Source organism: Schistocerca serialis, chromosome 2, assembly GCF_023864345.2.
Source record: "Schistocerca serialis cubense isolate TAMUIC-IGC-003099 chromosome 2, iqSchSeri2.2, whole genome shotgun sequence".
Lineage (NCBI taxonomy): Eukaryota > Metazoa > Arthropoda > Insecta > Orthoptera > Acrididae > Schistocerca > Schistocerca serialis.
In genome coordinates, this window is record NC_064639.1 from 616,999,024 (window position 1) to 617,019,397 (window position 20,374).

Genomic DNA, 20,374 nt, shown 5'->3' on the forward strand with positions numbered 1-20,374 from the left:
CTGCATTGTATGTAAGCGAAACTTCATTCTCGCTACGTCAGCGATGAGCTCACAACGGAGTCCGCCACTGGCGCGGAACTCGGGCGGTGAGTTACAGAGGCAGAAAGCCGCGCGGGCAGCCGGCAGCGGCACAGCGGTTTGTATCGATCCGCCGGCCCTCTGCCAAACCCAGCGTCCGCGCCTCTGGAGCCCGCCTGCACGGCGCGCAGTTCTGCCCCGCGGAAGGCGAACTACTCGCCTATCTCTCGTTTACTCATTACTGGGGGCACTCGGCAGTCTCCGGGCGCTTGGCTACCCCGACATCCGAAGTGTAGTGGACCCGTGACATGTGGTCTACATGTTCCCATAACCATTACCATAGGAGCTGCTAAATTACACTATTGGCCACTAAAATTGCTACACCACGAAGATGAGGTGCTGCAGACGCGAAATTTAACCGACAGGAAGAAGATGCTGTGCTATGCAAATGATTAGCTTTTCAGAGCATTCACACAAGGCTGGCGCAGGTGGCGACACCTACAACGTGCTGGCATGAGGAAAGTTTCCAACCGATTTCTCATACACAAACAGCAGTTGACTGGCGTCCGGCGTTGCCTGGTGAGACGTTGTTGTGATGCCTCGTGTAAGGAGGAGAAATGCGTACCATCACGTTTCCGACTTTGATAAAGGTCGGATTGTAGCCTATCGCGATTGCGGTTTATCGTATCGCGACATTGCTGATCGCGTTGGTCGAGATCCAATGACTGTTAGCGGAATATGGAATCGGTGGGTTAAGGAGGGTAATACGGAACGCCGTGCTGGATCCCAACGGCGTCGTATCACTAGCAGTCGAGATGACAGGCATCTTATACGCATGGCTGCAACGGATCGTGAAGCCACGTCTCGATCCCTGAGTCAACAGATGGGGATGTTTGCAGTACAACAACCATCTGCACGAACAGTTTAACGACGTTTGCAGCAGCATGGACTATCATCTCGGAGACCGTGGCTGCAGTTACCCTTGACGCTGCATCACAGACAGGAGCGCCTGCGATGGTGTTCTCAACGACGAACCTGGGTGCACGAATGTCAAAACGTCATTTTTTCGGATGAATCCAGGTTCTGTTTACAGTATCATGATGGTCGCATCCGTGTTTGGCGACATCGCGGTGAACGCACATTGGAAGCGCGTATTCGTCATCGCCATACTGGCGTATCACCCGGGGTGATGGTACGTAATGCCATTGGTTACACGTCTCGGTCACCTCTTGTTCGCATTGACGGCACTTTGAACAGTGTACGTTACATTTCAGATGTGTTACGACCCGCGGCTCTACCCTTCATTCGATCCCTTCGAAACCCTACATTTGTGCATGATAATGCACGATCGCATGTTGCAGGTCCTGTACGGGCCTTTGTGGATACAGAAAATGTTCGACTGCTGCCCTGGCCAGCACATTCTCCAGATCTCTCACCAATTTTAAACGTCTGGTCAATGGTGGCCGAGCAACTGGGTCGTCACAATACGCCAGTCACTATTCTTGATGAACTGTGGTATCGTGTTGAAGCTGCATGGGCAGCTGTACCTGTACACGCCATCCAAGCTCTGTTTGACTCAATGCGCATTCGTATCAAGGCCGTTATTACGGCCAGAGGTGATTGTTCTGTGTACTGATTTTATGTATCTATGCACCCAAATTGCTTTAAAATGTAATCACATGTCAGTTCTAGTATAATATGTTTGTTCAATGAATACCCGTTTCTCATCTGCATTTCTTCTTGGTGTAGCAATTTTAATGGTCAGTAGTGTATAATTAAACATCTTGAGGTATAGCAATGGCTGACTTAATGTAATATTATCATTAAGTAGTTTTTGAACAGTTTCAGGCTACTCTGCGGACGGCGCACACACAAATAACGCCTTTATTTTCGTAGCCGAATGCCCATTGACGGTTTGCGGTAGTATCGGCGCTTGTACGCCACGTGCTGTTTGCTGGTGAATTTATCTACATCTGCTGGCCCAAAAAATTACGGACCAATATCCTTAACATCGGTTTACTGCAGAACTGCACCGGCCGCAGTGGTCTCGCGGTTCTAGGCGCGCAGTCCGGAACCGTGCGACTGCTACGGTCGCAGGTTCGAATCCTGCCTCGGGCATGGATGTGTGTGATGTCCTTAGGTTAGTTAGGTTTAAGTAGTTCTAAGTTCTAGGGGACTGATGACCACAGCTGTTAAGTCCCACAGTGCTCAGAGCCAGCCACTGCAGAACTCCTGAACATATTCCCGTTTCGAATATAATGAAGTTCCTTCAGCCGGAGAAGCTTCTGTCCACAAATCAGTACGGTTTTAGAAAGCATCACTCGTACGTAACGCAGCTAACCCTTTTCTCACATATCCTGCAAACTATGGATGAAGGGTAACAGGCAGATGCTATATCCTTAGATTTCCGATAAGCTTTTGACACAGTGCCCCAATGCAGACTGTTAAACAAGGTGCGAGCATACAGGTATTTGACTGGCTCGAAGATTTCTTAAGTAATAGGCTCCAGTATATTGTCCTCGATGGCGACTGTTCATCAAAGACGAGGGCATCATGGCGATGATGCTGTAGTGTGCAAGAAGGTGCCGTCGCTTTTGACTGTATGAGGATATAACATTTGTAGTTGGTGTGATGAATGGCAACTAGCTTAAAAGGTACACTCATACTCATAAATTAAGAATAATGCTGATACATGGTGAAACAACGCTCTGGTGGGCGGTTCGCGGGTTTAAACCACCTCTGGGTATGACCAAGCGGTGCATTTGACCTGAGGTCGTCGCACGGTGGCGCTGGCACCAGTCCACATTTGCAGAGGTGTGTTGGTGCATGCCAGAGTACGGTGCAGCGAGTAAGTATGCAGACGTTTTCAGACGTGCTAATGGTGACTTGTGTTGAAAATATTTCAAAGAACACATATTGATGACGTTATGAGGGGTAGAATACTAGGAAGAGTGGAGGTTGGTCAAACACAGCAAGTCGTAGCACGGGCCCTCCGTGTGCCACAAAGTGTGATCTCAAGATAATGGGAACGATTCCAGCAGACAGGTAACGTGTCCAGGCGCTACAGTACGGGACGTCCACAATGTACAACACCACAAGAAGACCGATATCTCACCGTCTGTGCCCGCAGACGGCCACAGAGTACTGCAGGCAGCCTTGCTCGGGACTTTACCGCAGCCACTGGGACAGTTGTCTCCAGACACACAGTCTACAGACGACTGAACAGACATGGTTTATTCGCCCGGAGACCTGCAAGGTGCAGTCCACTGACCTCTGGTCACAGGAGAGCCCATAAAGCCTGGTGTCAAGAACACAGTACATGGTCATTGAAACAGTGCTCCCAGGACGAGTCCAGGTATAGTCTGAACAGCGATTCTCCCCGGGTTTTCATCTGGCGTGAACTAGGAACCAGATACCAACCCCTTAATGTCCTTGAATGGAACCTGTATGGAGGTCGTTGTTTGACGGTGTGGGTTGGGATTATGATTGGTGCACGTACACACCTGCATGTCTTTGACAGAGGAACTGTAACAGGTCAGGTGTGTCAAGACGTCATTTTGCACCAGTATGTCCACCTTTTCAGGGGTGCAGTGGGTCCCACCTTCCTCCTGGTGAATGACAACACACGGCCCCACCGAGCTGCCATCGTGGAGGAGTACCTTGAAACAGAAGATATCAGGCGAATGGAGTGGCCTGTCTGTTCTTCAGACCTAAACCCCATCGAGCACGTCTGAGATGCTCTCGGTCGACGTATCGCTGCACGTCTTCAAACCCCTAGGATACTTTAGTAGTTCCGACAGGCACTGGTGCAAGAATGAGAGGCTATACCCCAGCAGCTGCTCGACCATTTGATCCAGAGTATGCCAACCCGTTGTGCGGCCTGTGTACGTGTGGATGGTGATCATATCCCATATTGATGTCGGAGTACATGCGCAGGAAACAGTGGCGTTTTGTAGCACATGTGTTTCGGGACGGTTTTCTCAACTTAACTGTGTTGTATGTGTTTCTATGTACCAATGCTATTAGCGCCAGTTTTTTGTAGTGCCACGTTGTGTGGCACCAGATTCTGCAATTATCCTTAATTTATGAGCGTGAGTGTAGATGAATGTAAGTCAGTGAAGATGAGTAGGGAAAACAGTCTCGTTATGTTCGAATACAGCATTAGCAGTGTGCTGGTTGACACAGTCAGGTCGATCAAACTTCTGGGCGTAACACTGCAAAGCGATATGAAATGGAACGACCACGTAACGATTGTAGTGGGCAACGCCAATGGTCAACTTCGGTTTGTTGGAAGCGTTAAGATAAGGATACCGCATGTAGAACGTTAGTGCAAGCCATTCTTGAATACTGCTCGCGTATCTGTATTCCCCACCAGGTTGGTTTAAAGGTAAACTTTGAAGCAGTTTGGAGGAGTGCAGCTAGATATGTTAGCGACAGGTTCGATCAACACGCAAGTATTACGGAGATACTTCTGTAACTCAGATTGGAATCCCTGCACGGAAGGCAACGTACTTCTCGAGGAATGCTATTGGGAAAATTTGGAGAACAGGCGTTTGAAGCTGACTGCAGAACGATCCTACTGCCGGCAATGTACATGTCGCGCAAGGACCACGAACATAAAATAAGATTTTTGGTGATGATCAGTATTTATATTGAAAGTGAAATGTGGTTAATCTGTGGACAATAGCCGATTAAAATGTAAGATGCCAGTTGGATACTAGCTATAATGCTGTCTGTACTGCCGCAAGCCAGTATGCGGCATCACGCTGCGAGAACAGAGATGTCACATCAGTATGTTCGAAAAGGAAGTTTATAGGAATAGACAAATACTGATCGCAGTCCTGTGTATTTATATACAATACGCACTTACGTGTTCTAGAATATCTGTAATGTACAATCTTGATTTCATGGGTTAGCTGACGATTAGAGTTACCATATCGAAAAAGGACTTGTTGATCCTTCAGATAACTTTTTGTTGTACTGAAACTGAAATATCAGTTAGCCACTGCTTTTAACTCTATTTATTTAAGACATAGTCGGAATCGATTTCGAACTTCCGGTCTTCTTTATAAGCTATGACACGTTGTATTTTATATCCTATCCACACACCGTCGCCTTCCTACTGCTATGGTCTGCGTTTCTGGAATGTTTGTGTACGTCAATAGTAAAGAGGAGTTTCCCTGCTGAAAGATAGTGTGATGCTTATTGATGTTAATTTCAGCAGGAAGTTAGTTACCTAGATTGTTAATGCGTCGAGTTACTGTACAAACTCATCTTTCTTCCTTGAGTTTAATCTTAACAAAGACTAGCCCAAGACAGACGGGATGTCTGATCCCTGCGAATCATAAGGTATGGCGAGATATCGAAAGTGAATTATTGGATTTCTGAGAAATGAAGAACTTAGAAACGACCCCTTAATTTCATTAAACAATACTATCTCCTGCAGTTCCAGTTTTTATATGATGAAAAAAGTGTTCTGGCAGTCGTTGTTGCGTTGATAACTACATGCGAGGAAGATAATGCTGACTGATTTTCGTATGATATACGATACTGAAAACGTCTGAGGCGCCGTGTACACACTATACAGTATCTCCCCTGTATAAATGCATAAAACTACTTACTGGCTACCAAGATGGGTCAAGCTGTTTTAATGCTTCGAGATAATGTGAAAGCTCTGGCTAAAGCTCACAGACGCTGCACTTCTGTCGTACTCTCATGATTATCCCGCAGTTGAACAACGTTAGAAGTCACGCTGTCTGAGAGCTTCCGTACAGCTTTTCGTTTTGCCAAACTTTATCTACGATTCCTCAACTTGTTCCAGAGTATTATACCCTTCGCGATCATGTGATTTCATTTAAATGTCGTATATCGTAAGTTTGTGTTAGGCGAAGCATGTTCTGTGTGCACAATTATGAAAAGCAGCATGTGAACGCAGAAAGGCAGCGCTACAATGGACACGAAAACTCGTACTCATAAAACCAACGTCTATGATACATTAATTTTAGCTGAACTCACCTGTGAAAAGCGTGTAGAATCATAAATAAAGTTACTGCTTATAAACATATGTGGAATTTAATTGGCATTCGCAACTGACGTTGCTGGCCTATTTAAAATATTCATGATCAAGGTTTATATGTATATATGAGGTGCTGTTACATTCACCACAGAATGTCTTACTGAAGAGTAGTATTTCCGCCACTAATCCATTTTCAGAAAGTTTCGTATGAGTGTTCACAGAATCCTAGACTGGCTTTATTCACACATAGTTTACTGTAGACGTGTATATTTTTGCATGACTCAGTTACAGTCGAAATAATTTTGCTGCTAATAATAGCTAAACAAGCTAATAAACTGAAATGAACTAAACCGCTTTTTGTTAAAGAACGTCTTTATATTTCCGGTCGATATACGTCGCAATATACCTATCACCTATAAATTATTTCTGTGTAATAAGTTATTGTCCGTTACGTCTGTGACAGGTATAACGATTTGGTACATACATTCTTTAAAATCTTATGCCCTGTCGGTCGTAAGGAAATCAACCTGTATTCGCACAGTAAATTGTAGACTAAATGTTGATTCACACTTGACAGAACGGAGCGGGACATCAAAAAATTCCACAATGCATTTCAAATTCACATACGCTGTTTACGTAACGGAACGGGACATCGACAGTAAGGTTCTCGGGTAAGAAAGTTTTGACTTTGATGTTGGTGTGGGACCAGTGTCGCCATCTGCTAACAACGGAACTTAACCTATTCTAGACGCACCCATTCGTGTGGTAGTAACGGATGTCATGCTTTTGTGTTTTCTTAGTCTTCACTTTATTGTGTGCTTTGTCTCACGACACAATGCAAATGTTCCCCTGACGACTTAGATATTTTTTCCACGAGTGTTCTTCCAGAAAAGGTAATTCATACGTAACTCCAGGGATTTTAGAAGATGACTGCATGAAAACTACAAAACAGACACATACCATTGGATAGAGCCTCTCTGCAAATTCACGTTCTTTGTCTTCTTGTCACTGTGTGATTTGTCTTCACTATGCATGGAAAATGTTCTCGTGACAAATTGGATATTTTTTCCACGAGTGTTCTTCTACGGAAGAGGCTAGATAACTGAAAGCGAAAAATAGGGTTTATAATGCCCGAAAAACGTCTGCACAGTGCATAAATAAGATAATAAATTCGTGAAACAATTTACAGTAAACAGAGCTTTTTTGAATAGTGGAGGAGATAAATGCTGACTTTGGCATTATTTGGTACTTAGAAGCGATGGAAAAGGTTGAAAGGATCTATGTACAGGCTTTCAGAAGACGACTGCCTGAAAACTACAAGAAATACAGAAACTAGACACACATCAGTCGACAGAGCTCCTCTTCAAATTTTAAAGTCACGTCACATCGCATCGCAGGTAGTCAATGTGGGCATGTTTTGTGATGCGGAAAATGTCAGTTCGTGCGTCAGTTCATTCAGCGTGCTGCTCCCCTTGGGAGGCGACACAGCAACCAGCTTTGGAAACATGTTTATTTGGTTGCCTATCAGCAGGGCGAAATAGTTCGACGTAACCACACGGAGTGGATGATTTGTCTGGGTGTTCTGACAGGCCTGGCCCCTAGTGGTGCGCTCTGCTATTACTCTACGACGCGTAATACGAATAGAAACTTGAAGACGCCCACTGTCCACTGTACAGCTCTCTTTTTAGTATGTCTCGTATACACTATCCAGTCAGATTAATGTGACCACATGTCCAAAGTCCGAATATGATCGCCAAGGATAGATAGATCTTTGTGCTGATCCGGCCTGGACCCTTCCGACGATCGTTGTTCTTTCACACGTTTCGCGCCGTACAAGCCCGTGGCCATCCGTCTGACGGAGCATAAAAAGCGATTCGCCTGAGAAGGCCACCTTTCGCCACTCAGTGGACGCCCAGTTGCCTTCGACGCCTACGAACAGCAGTCAGCATTGGTGCATGAATCAGGCGACTGCTGCGTAAATCCATACGCAGCAGCGTTCGCTGAACTGTCGTTAAGGAGATATACTTAGTAGCCCCTTGGTTCATCTAGAGGGTCAGTTGCTCGACAGTTGCACGACTGTTCATCCACCCGTCGACCACCCGTGTCATCGATGGCCCGTCGTGGACCACAGTTGCCTTAGCACAATTTTGCCATGCATGGTATGCTTTAATCACGGCAGCACGTGAACAGTTTTAAATGTTGGCCATTTCGAAAATGTTTCCACCCTTGACCCGAAAGCCAATGATCATGCCCTTTTGGACGACAGATAAACCTCTCCGTTTCCGCATTACGACAACGACTGCAGTGTTTTCCACGTCCTCCCGACACGTTCTATATGCCGTCCACTGATAATGATGCCTCCTGCCGTCCCGTCTGTGCGTCGTTATTTCAGGTAGACATCGAACATAGATTGTGTAATTTTCGTGCAGTCGTTCTCCGGAATTCTGAGGGTACTTATGAATAATCCTGTATTGTCTTCAAAATAGTTTTTGATGTGTTTACATGTAGTATTTTGTCAAGCAAATAAATGTTGGTGTTTTGAAATTTTAGAGACAATTTACCTGTTGTTTGCCGGCCGGGGTGGCCGAGCGGTTCTAGGCGCTACAGTCTGGAACCGCACGACCGCTACGGTCGCATGTTCGAATTCTGCCTCGGGCATGGATGTGTGTGATGTCCTTAGGTTAGTTAGGTTTAAGTAGTTCTAAGTTCTAGGGGACTGATGACCTCAGAAGTTGAGTCCCATAGTGCTCAGAGCAATTTGAACCATTTGAACCTGTTGTTTCATTTCTCAGCAATGTACCGTACAATCTTTGCCAAGAACATTCTTTATGAATTTTATTTTGAGCGTCAATACACTTTTATCATTGGTAGTTCCTTAGCTTTGATAGTATATTCAGCCTTTTATATTACAGATGGTACTTTATAACTTCACTTCCGGTTCACCGTACTGGCCTAAGCAAGTTACATCCTGTTAATGTCCCGTCTGATGTGGACACACCAACGATTGATGGTGACGTCGACTGACGTTCCGTTCCGTTGACGTGTTTGAATCGGGCTGAACGCGGCAGACTAGAAATCTCGTCACCTATATACTACTAAGAGACTATCCCGGAACCCAGTAACAATAGAAGTTCCCTATCTAAAGGCTTGCAGGGGCAACAAAAATTTGATTTTCAACATTTCACGTAGTTATCGATCGGATTTAAAAATTGAAGATGCTGTCGTAATAAGTTTAACACAATAAGACAAGTATAACAGTTAAAGAATGCGTGTTTGTCTTGAGGGAACATAAGAGACGACGCGAAAATACTCGACGTTTATTCACTCAGTATTTGACGATGAGAGCACTTAGCGACTTGCAACCAACTGTAAGCGTAATTACAAACCTTTACGAAACTTCCTCCAGGTTACATGCTTAATGTCAAGTATTTAACACATCAACTGAGTTGTCAGACGACTGAAGTTTTTTTATACATGGGAATTAGATTCTTTAAATAATCAGGGGTTTAATGTTTCTTTTCTGATATTCATCAAAGAATCGTATGGTAAATTTTCAAACGCCGTTGTATATCCTGCTAAAAGCCCCACATCAAAAACACAGTAAACGTGTCTTTCCAGTGTACAGAATCGAACGAGCGTGTCTAGCGGTTATGGACTGTTGACTAACAACTCGATCGGTTCTAGTGTCGAAAAGAAACGATCTGAAACGCAGCAGGTGCGAAAGCAGAAAATCCGCTGCCTCTTCCACGAGTAGGTGACGCACCGGCTTTCTGTTGATTCTCCAGAACCAGTACAAATGCAATGTACTTTATTCGAAGTAGATATAGAACGTTATGACGTCACTGCAATACACGCATCAGTGTTTCGATAAATAAATGTTCATTTCACCATAATTCCTTGTTGAGGCCAAGAATGTCTAGCTATGGCTATAATAATAATTATTATTATTCCTTTTTGAAGAAACGTGATTAGTTGTAACAATATAACTGTTTGGTGGAAGGTTAGGGGGAAAATCTGAGGAGACTCGAATGCGTTACGAACTGACTTCTACTCTGCCGTGTTAGTCGGCTGCGCGCGCGCTCTCTCTCTCGTATAACATTCGTAAAACTTTCGAGTTTCGATTTGTAGAAAATGCTTGAGAAACACATTTTACTAAAGCAGCACGTGTTACATCTACGTGTTCACCACAGTCGAGCGAAAGACACGCAAAACCGGTGGCCTGAATTTGTGTATTGTTTTCTGAGAATAATTATTTAAGTGAATATTTATAGCCTTAATTAATTCTGACAATATGAAAAATAACAACTTTCTGTTATTTTCTTTCTGTTATTTTATAAAATCGACTTCATTATCGATGGTAAAATTAGAAAAATTATGAATAAAGATAGCAATTTTGTGTACATCAAAACTGAAGCATGACAGCATTATCTGTACTATACATTTATTTTTAAATCACTGAAGTTAGCAATTGTGATTATTAATTTTCATGGTACAAGATTGATATTAGAAATGGATCGATACGAATAATAATAATTATGTTGTCAGGAAATTAGTTTTTTGCTAGTCGGACATATTCAGAAACAACTGCAGATGAGAAATATATAATGTAAGTAAGAAAATTAACCAAATTGTGGTCAGCGTTTATAGGGTATCGAAAATTTCAGTTAACATGCGAAAGTTCTGAGGAGTTAAGTCTCATTACAAGGAACAGAGATTTTGCGTTTATTGCGAGGCACGCGATAGTTCTGAACACGATTACCATGTCTGCAGTGGCAACCGCCTTACTTTTTAAGATTTGCTGTATCTCCACACCCTGAGAGCGCTGTTATTTTATTTACAGAAAAGTGACTGCGCCGTAATTATAGAACGCTCCTGTTACAATTTTCTGTAACAGTCTCTTTTCGACTGAGAAAATACACCGAAGCATTGAAAACTGTCATTAATAAAAGTAGGACACCGCCTTTGAGAGTATTCAGCGAAGAATATAAAACATATATAAAAGAAGTGTGGCGGCTCGGCAGCGCGCTCTCGTCCCGCTGTGGCGCTCTCGTTCCGCGCGCAGTATTGTCTCGCAAAGCGCGGCGCTGCCTGCTGCAAGTGGGGCCTTTCTTTTCTAAATGCGCCTCCACTCAAAATGAGAAGAAAGAGACGAGGAGGGCGAGTATTCGCAGCTGAATACGGAACCGTGGGAAGAGGCGGAAAGTGGCGCGAGAATGCCGCCCGCCTGCCGACGTCACTGCAGGTGCGGCCGCTCAGCGCCGAGGCGAGTGCCAACACGGTGGAAAATCAGAGCCAGCGTCCAGCCACAAATCCACAACTCCTAGCGACGCCCTGCGTTCCCGCAGCTCGCTTCGCTGCCTCCGAGTAAGTGGCAGGTGTACTCCATCATCTGCAGTCAAGCTAATATACACGGCTGGCCATTAAAATTGCTACACCACGAAGATGACGTGCTACAGACGCGAAATTTAACCGACAGGAACAAGATGCTGTGATATGCAAATGATTAGCTTTTCAGAGCATTCACACAAGGTTGGCGCGAGCTCTGATTGCCCCTATTCTGTCGGGGTGATCGTTGCTCCCTATGTAGGTCGATGTCAACAAAATATTTTCGCATTCGGAGAAGGAAGTTGGTGATTGAAATTTCGTGAGGAGATTGCGTCGCAACGAAAACCGCCTTTCTTTTAACGATTTCCAGTCCAAATCCTGTATCATTTCTGTGACTCTCTCTCCCATATTTCGCGATAATACAAAACGTGCTGCCTTTCTTCGAACATTTTCGATGTACTCCGTCAGTCCTATCTGGTAAGGATCCCACACCGCGCAGCAGTATTCTAAAAGAGGACGGACAAGCGTAGTGTAGGCAGTCTCCTTAGTAGGTCTGTTACATTGTCTAAGTTTCCCGCCAGTAAAACGCAATCTTTGGTTAGCCTTCCCCACAACATTTTCTAAATGTTCCTTTCAATTTAAGTTGTTCGTAATTACAATACCTAGGTATTTAGTTGAATTTGCGGCTTTTAGATTAGACTGACTTACCGTGTAACCGAAGATTAACGAGTTCCTTTTAGCACTCATGTGGATGACCTCACACTTTTCGTTATTCAGGGTCAACTGCCACTTTTCGCACCATTCCGATATTTCTTCTAAATCGTTTTGCAGTTTGTTTTGATCTTCTGATGACTTTATTAGTCGATAAACGACAGTGTCATCTGCAATCAACCGAAGACGGGTGCTCAGATTGTCTCCCAAATCGTTTATATAGATAAGGAACGGAAAGGGCCTAAACACTACCTTGGCGAACGCGAGACATCACTTCTGTTTTATCGATGACTTTCCGTCAATTACTACGAACTGTGACCTCTCTGAAAGGAAATCACAAATCCAATCTCATAACTGAAACGATATTCCACAAGCACGCTGAGCGGACGATTTAGATGGGACTCGGTTAATGAAAAGGGGACATACAATTCAAGGTTTATTTCCCCAAAACAATTAATTAATTGTAATAAATTACACTGTGGCTTACAAATTACAGTGACACAAAGAAATCAAACTGCTTACAATATGAGGTAATAAAAATGTTATATGCCACAAGTGAACGGAGAAACTTATTTGTGTCGTTTGAATCACTGCCAAACCAATTGTTTACAATTTGATACATTAACAAATAATCATTGCGCATTTAACTACATAAATTCACCTAATACAGTTAAATTTTATAATGTGGAGCACAAATGTATAATTTACAATTAAATTTTCAGTCGAAGTTTCTCCTTCCTATACCTTCTTTAAAAGAGTGATAAAATTTCCAAAAGGTATTTCAATTAAAAATGCACTAAAACCCTTAACACAACAACACGTACATGACTAGCTGAAATAATAAAGTCTGCTGATTTCAACAGCGCAGACCACATCAAACTCTAGCCAACATGGGCCGCTTGCTGGTGAAAACATGTTACGACTGCGGTTACGACTGCGGCAGCGGGCAAACTTACATAGGTAATAAAAGAACACAGGCCACCGAGCAATCTTACCAAAATCAGTTTACACGAAGGAGGAAGAGAGGGGGGGGGGGGGGGCACGTAATAAATACTATACGCAAGTGCACTTGCGAAAGCTACCACTAAAAATACAGTATAAAAGGATCTCAATTAATGACAAAATCCGGGATAGGCCCGCAATATTGCATCTGAGCGCTAGTAGCCAAAATAAGGTTGACAGATACCAAGGTCTGGCATCATCTTAGGGCTAACTGGCACAACAAATAAATAAGAGTAAAAGAACAAGCAAATGGCAATGCCCAAGAATTTAAATAGGATTAAGTCCACACGAGGCTAAAATCAGTTGCTATCACCTTGGACATCGTCTTAGGCTTAATTGACACTACAAATAAATAAAGGTAAAAGAACAGGCAAATGACAATGCCCAGCAATTTAAATAAAAATAAGTAAGCACAAAGCTAAAAGCAATTGCTAGCAACTTAACAAGCACACATAAAAATATCAGACTGCTGCCACATCACAAAACGGAACGGCCAGACGGAAGCAGAAATACAAGTCGCCATCGACAGTGCCGGATACGCAACGCGCCAGAGAAATGGCACACATGCAATTTCACTACGAGTCGCTTGTGTGGCAGAGGACGCAATGTGAGCCCTGGACGCTAGCCGCCACGAATGTTGTGACCACTATCAAGCAGCAGGTACCGTGCGGGGAGAGGCCTATGCTGGACATGCCTGCGGGATGCAGAAGTGAGCCCTCCGTCGGAGGAAGGCGGGGGCAAGCGCCGCTTCCTCGAAGAGAGGGGGCGGTGGCCGCAGGCCTAATGAGCGACGTGTGGCCTGGCCCCTGCCCCCCCTCCTCCTCCCTGCGCCCTCTAATTAAGCGCCATCACCTCGCCTGCTGCCGGAGAGATGAGAGCGCCTCTGGCTACTAGCACACTGCAGCTCGTCGCTCACTGTCCTCCGTGCCCAACGAAAGCGCGAGTAAACCATTAGCCGGGGCAGTCCAAGGGCGTTAAGTTAAAACTCTCAGAATGGTCCGCCACATTACAGCACTGGAAACAAACGAACTACGCTGCGCTGCCAAATAGCAGGAACAACGTCTTTGGTGTATTTTCAAAAACTCTTATCATGATATCGCGGCGTCCGTATACGGAAGCCCGGTGATCAGGCCGTGAAGATCGCGCGACAGTCGACCAACCGCCGTGTCATGTTCAGCAGCCATTCACCATCGGATGCGGTACTGAGGAGCATGGGGTTAGTACATCGCAGTATTTGGCGGTGTCCACGTTCACACCTTGGAGGCGCTACTTTTCAATCAGGTAGCTCTTCAGTTGGCATCTACATCTACATTTAGACTCCGCAAGCCACCCAACGGTGTGTGGCGGAGGGCACTTTACGTGCCACTGCATTACCTCCCTTTCTTGTTCCAGTCGCGTATGGTTCGCGGGAAGAACGACTGCCGAAAAGCCTCCGTGCGCGCTCGAATCTCTCTAATTTTACATTCGAGATCTCCTCGGGAGGTATAAGTAGGGGGAAGCAATATATTCGATAACTCATCCAGAAACGCACCCGCCAAGGCCATGCGTCAGAGTGATTACATAACCAAACTGTTGCATCCTTGAGCCCCCGGTTCTAGATATACCCTTGTCCGGTTAGTGGCTGACGCTACAGATCTTTATTTATGAAAATATAAGAGTACAATCGCCAACAAATTTTACATATTCACATACACCTTTACCTTTTATCCAAACAAATACAGACTCATTAGGATTGAGTTTTCTTTTGTTACGTGTATACAATACAAGTGGAGACGTAGAGTCATACGCAGATTTATCAAAGTCTTTATTAGCAATTTCAAACATATGATAAGTACGATAGGCAATTACATCTCTATCATTAAAACTTTCAAGTCCAGGTACACTAGAAACTCCACTACCACCTCTCACTATGGCGACAGTGAACCATCCATTTCCATGTGAGAATGTGTCGTTTATATCGAGGCTGAAATTAAGAGAACATCCAAGAAACACACATGGTCCATCGACGAGGGCGTGGGCTGCAACACTCTTCACAGGAATTCGATTCTTCTTGTCTCCTGATGTGGTTGTTAGTTCGATGTTTTCTATATTTTTGTAGACTGTTGAGCGACGACGTGGTCGATATCTCCTGTAAGGCATGTTGGCGGCGTTCAATGCAGTTGCCTGTGCAGCAGCAAGACACAGACCTGGACAGCAAGCTACACCGCGATGCAGACCGCCTCTCTTGCAGAGTCTGCCACTTGAGTTTGCTAAACATCTCCGTAACGCTACCACGCTTACCAAACAACCCTGTGACGAAACGCGCCGCTTTTCTTTGGATCTTCTCTATCTCCTCTGTCAACCCGACCTGGTACGGATCCCACACTGATGAGCAATACTCAAGTATAGCTCGAACGAGTGTTTTGTAAGCTTCCTCTTTTGTTGATGGACTACATTTTGTAAGGACTCTCCCAATTAATCTCAACCTGGCACCCGCCTGGCATCACGAGGTTGAGTGTACCGCGGTTCTGCCCTTCCTCCAAGTTTTCCTTGGCAGTGTTGGGAACCGCACCCGGGTGTCCCGCAGTAGTACCTATCGCGTTAACCACTCGGCTACGGAATCGGCCCCCGAACTGATGTACAAATGATTTATTACTGCAGTTAATGTAGCCATGGCCTACATGGAGATCGGTTAATCGTCTTCGCTTGTGAACTGGCGGAAGTAAAACTGACATGTTAAAATAGGGGCTCTGCGATAACCAAGATGTGCCCTGTGCGTGTGGCGCTGAGCGGCGATGAGAGGTTTTCTTCAGTGTCACGTTTACCCCGCATGCTCAGTCACCGTGACGCAAGAGGATCTGGTATCCGTATGCCCATCAGCCGTGCGCCTTGCTGAGGCTGTAAGTAGGCTGTTTAGGTTTTTATATTGGTAACGCCACGTAGCGCACTATATGAAAACCACTGGCTGTGCTGTGTGCAGTCCGTGGCTGGGTGGCATTGTTGGAATTTGCTATTGTAGTGTTGGGCAGTTGGCTGTTAACAGCGCGTAGCCTTGCGCAGTTGGAGGTGAGCCCCCAGCAGCGGTGGATGTGGGGAGAGAGATGGCGGAATTTTGAGAGCGGATGATCTGGACGTGTGTCCATCAGAGACAGTAAATTTGTAAGACTGGATGTCATGAACTGATATATATATTATGACTTTTGAACACTATTAAGGTAAATACATTGTTTGTTCTTTATCAAAATCTTTCATTTGCTAACTATGCCTATCAGTAGTTTGAATCTTTTATTTAGCTGGCAGTAGTGGCGCTCGCTGTATTGCAGTAGTTCGAGTAACAAAGATTTTTGTGACGTAAGTGATTTGTGAAAGGTATAGGTGAATGTTAGTCAGGGCCATTCTTTTGTAGGGATTATTGAAAGTCACATTGCGTTGCGCTAAAAATATTCTATGTCAGTTTAGTGTTGATCAGAATAGGTAAAGAGCGAAATGCCTGAGTACGTTCAGTTCTGCTCAGCTGTTTGAAAATCAAATAATGTAAGAGGTTTATCAGCACAGTAATTCATTAATTTTTCTAAGGGGACGTTTCAAGGCGTTACGCTTCATTTAAGTGGTTTTCATCGACACGCTAAGAAGAAAAAGACTGCAGTTAAGACACGAAAGAGGCAGTATAATTTTTCTCTGTTTAAGTAAAAAGGCCTAAGTCGGAAAGACCATCATAGACGGTAGAATCATCTTTTAAATGAAGAATCATCTTTTAGATAATGCAGCTTCTCTTATTTTCCACTCTTTGTAAGAAAAACTGGAAAGAAATTACAGCCGCGCAGGATTAGCCGAGCAGTCTCGGACGCTGCAGTCATGGACTCTGCGGCTGGCCCCGGCGGAGGTTCGAGTCCTCCCTCGGGCATGGGTGTGTGTGTGTTTGACCTTAGGATAATTTAGGTTAAGTAGTGTGTAAGCTTAGGGACTGATGACCTTAGCAGTTATTTGTCCCATAAGATTTCACACACACTTGAACAAAGAAATCACATCTTATACAAGACACAATTTGAATAGATTTCTTTTGCCCAAACAAGTCGCATTACTGTCTGTGCTACTTACAGTGCGTTTTATAAAGGACAGTCGAAATATTTCCCCTTCGTGGGCCACACTAAGCCCTTCCCTACATATCGGTGCTTATAGACACGCCTCAGGGTCGCACTGGGATACATATACGTCGGAGCAACGCTCTCAGACGGAAACTTTATGGTTCAAATGGCTCTGAGCACTGCTGACGTCATTAGTCCCCTAGAACTTAGAACTAGTTAAACCTAACTAACCTAAGGACATCACAAACATCCATGCCCGAGGCAGGATTCGAACCTGCGACCGTAGCGGTCTTGCGGTTCCAGACTGCAGCGCCTTTAACCGCACGGCCACTTCGGCCGGCCGGAAACTTTATCGTCGTCTCTTATATTTACCATCTTTCTCACATGACTCTTTATCAACTCCATATATTGGTACTATTTATACACTACTGGCCATTAAAATTGCTACACCACCAAGATCACGTGCTACCGACTCGAGATTTAACCGACAGGAAGAAGATGCTGTGCTATGCAAATGATTAGCTTTTCAGAGCATTCACACAAGGTAGGCGCCGGTGGCGACACCTACAACGTGCTGACATGAGGAAAGTTTCCAACCGATTTCTCATACACAAACAGCAGTTGACCGGCGTTGCCTGGTGAAACGTTGTTGTGATGCCTCGTGTAAGGAGGAGAAATGCGTACCATCACGTTTCCGACTTTGATAAAGGTCGAATTGTAGCCTATCGCGATTGCGGTTTACCGTATTGCAACATTGCTGCTCGCGTTGATCGAGATCCAATGACTGTCAGCAGAATACGAAATCGGTGGGTTCAGGAGGGTAATACGGAACGCCGTGCTGGATCCCAACAGCCTCGTATCACTAGCAGTCGAGATGACAGGCATCTTACCCGCATGGCTGTAACGGATCATGCAGCCACGTCTCGATCCCTGAGTCAACAGATAGCGACGTTTGTAAGACAACAACCATCTGCACGAACAGTTCGACGACGTTTGCAGCAGCATGGACTATCAGCTCGGAGACCATGGCTGCGGTTACCCTTGACGCTGCGTGAGAGACAGGAGCGCCTGCGATGGTGTACTCAACGACGAACCTGGGTGCACGAATGGCAAAACGTTATTTTTTCGGATGAATCCAATTTCTGTTTACAGCGTCATGATGGTCGCATCCGTGTTTGGCGACATCGCGTTGAACGCACATTGGAAGCGTGTATTCGTCATCGCCAAACTGGCGTATCACCCGGCGTGATGATGTGGGGTGCCATTGGTTACACGTCTCGGTGATCTCTTGTTCTCGCTGACGGCACTTTGAACAGTGGACGTTACATTTCAGATGTGTTACGATCCGTGGCTCTATCCTTCATTCGATCCCTGCGAGACCCTACATTTCAGCAGGATAATGCACGACCGCATGTTGCAGGTCCTGTACAGGCCTTTCTGGATACAGAAAATGTTCGACTGCTGCCCTGGCCAGCACATTCTCCAGATCTCTCACCAATTGAAAAAGTCTGGTCAATGGTGGCCGAGCAACTGGCTCGTCACAATACGCCAGTCACTACTGTTGATGAACTGTGGCATCGTGTTGAAGCTGCATTGGCAGCTGTACCTGTACACGCCATCCAAGCTCTGTTTGACTCAATGCCCAGGCGTATCAAGGCCTTTATTACGGCCAGAGGTGGTAGTTCTGGGTACTGATTTCTCAAGATCTATGCACCCAAATTGCGTGAAAATGTAATCACATGTCAGTTCTAGTACAATATAGTTATCCAATGAATACCCGTTTATCATCTGCATTTCTTCTTGGTGTAGCAATGTTAATGGCGAGAGTGTAGTTGAGAGCATTTGTTGCACGTCTTAGATAATCATAATAGACAGATGAGGAAGGAATAGATGATTATTTTCAGAAGAGATTAAAAGAAAATTCAGTGACTTACTTCAAAGATAATGCTTAATTTCACTGATGCCTCCCGACACATCACAATTTGTATTCCATGTTAAAGAAAAGAAATAAATTCAGTGAGTGTGTATCATCTGGACGTCGAACTTTAGCTGTCTAAAGGTGCCAGCCAAGGTTGCTCGTATTTCGTTTCTTGCCTAATTACAACGTGGTTGCCATGAAATGCCACGAGAAGGCAAAATGAAAATACTTTTGGATTCTGCTCCCACATCATTCTATTACATCGCGTACTGATATAAGGGTTAAAGCCAGAAATAAGTAAAGAATTCTTTATGACGTACACACCGGTGGTTTTTTTTTTTTGCCTCACTACAACGTGGCAGACTATACAGATGATAAGAAAGTTCCATGCTCTGAGATCAGAGATCTACATCCTGATGGTATAGGGATCAGTGAATAAACTCTACTGACATTTCATTTGACGGTGATGAACTTGGTTACGAAAGTAACGCTAATCCCTGTATTTTCGTCGAGCTCCCTGTACGTGTAGCTAAATGCAGGAGGTCCCTCGCTGTTGCAGGTACAAGGACGGGAAGCCGTACCCGTGGCCGGCGAGCACGTCCAGCCTGATCCTGTACCCGGAGTCGGGCAACCAGACCATCTACACGCAGGCGTCGCAGGACTCGGACGGTGGCAGCTACTCGTGCCGCGTGCGCAACGAGTCCACCACGCTGGAGCACCGCGTCGAGCTCAAGGTGGTCGGTGAGTACTCCTCAAACTCGCTACTCTCAACACTGAGGACACAGAAATTAATACGATTCGGTCCACCTTTGATAGAGGTTGACTCAAACAAGTCAGCAATAAAACAATACAGTTGTAACACGCCCGGGAGTACGAATGGGTGTGGGGGACCTTTTATACTGGTTGTCGTTTCGCTTTTCTTGACCGTGCGCCCTGTCCACACCATGTACCTGGTAATCCCGCGGCGGTCGTGCTCTTCTGCTCCACACTGCTGCTGGCTTGCCTGAAATTATCCATCGAAATATGCAAGCGAATAAGGGGAGCCACTCAACGTTAAAACACAACACTGCTCGACGACTGGTATGAACAACTATATTCTGAGACGATTAAAGGGAAATCGAAGGTTGCACTGTTTATATTCTAATTCAGAAGTGTTATCCCAATTAATGGATGATTAACAGTCCACAAAATATCATTTAGACGAGCGTACGCGTAACCGACACGACGCGTGTGATTGTTGATGATGCGGAAGCCGAATGATCGAACGAAAGTTCTTACGCTCGTCACACATACAGATGTCTGGTAATAGTCCTCCTTGTA

General features: G+C 45.0%; 1 protein-coding gene across 1 annotated transcript in view; it reads left to right on the forward strand.

Moving 5' to 3' along the window:
* LOC126457668 (single Ig IL-1-related receptor-like) overlaps nucleotides 1–20,374 on the forward strand; it is a 372,082-nt gene that overhangs the window by 328,576 nt on the left and 23,132 nt on the right. Inside the window, exon 2 of the mRNA XM_050094165.1 lies at nucleotides 19,614–19,795. Coding sequence (XP_049950122.1) covers nucleotides 19,614–19,795 — 182 coding nt within the window. The remainder of the gene's footprint in view (nucleotides 1–19,613; nucleotides 19,796–20,374) is intronic.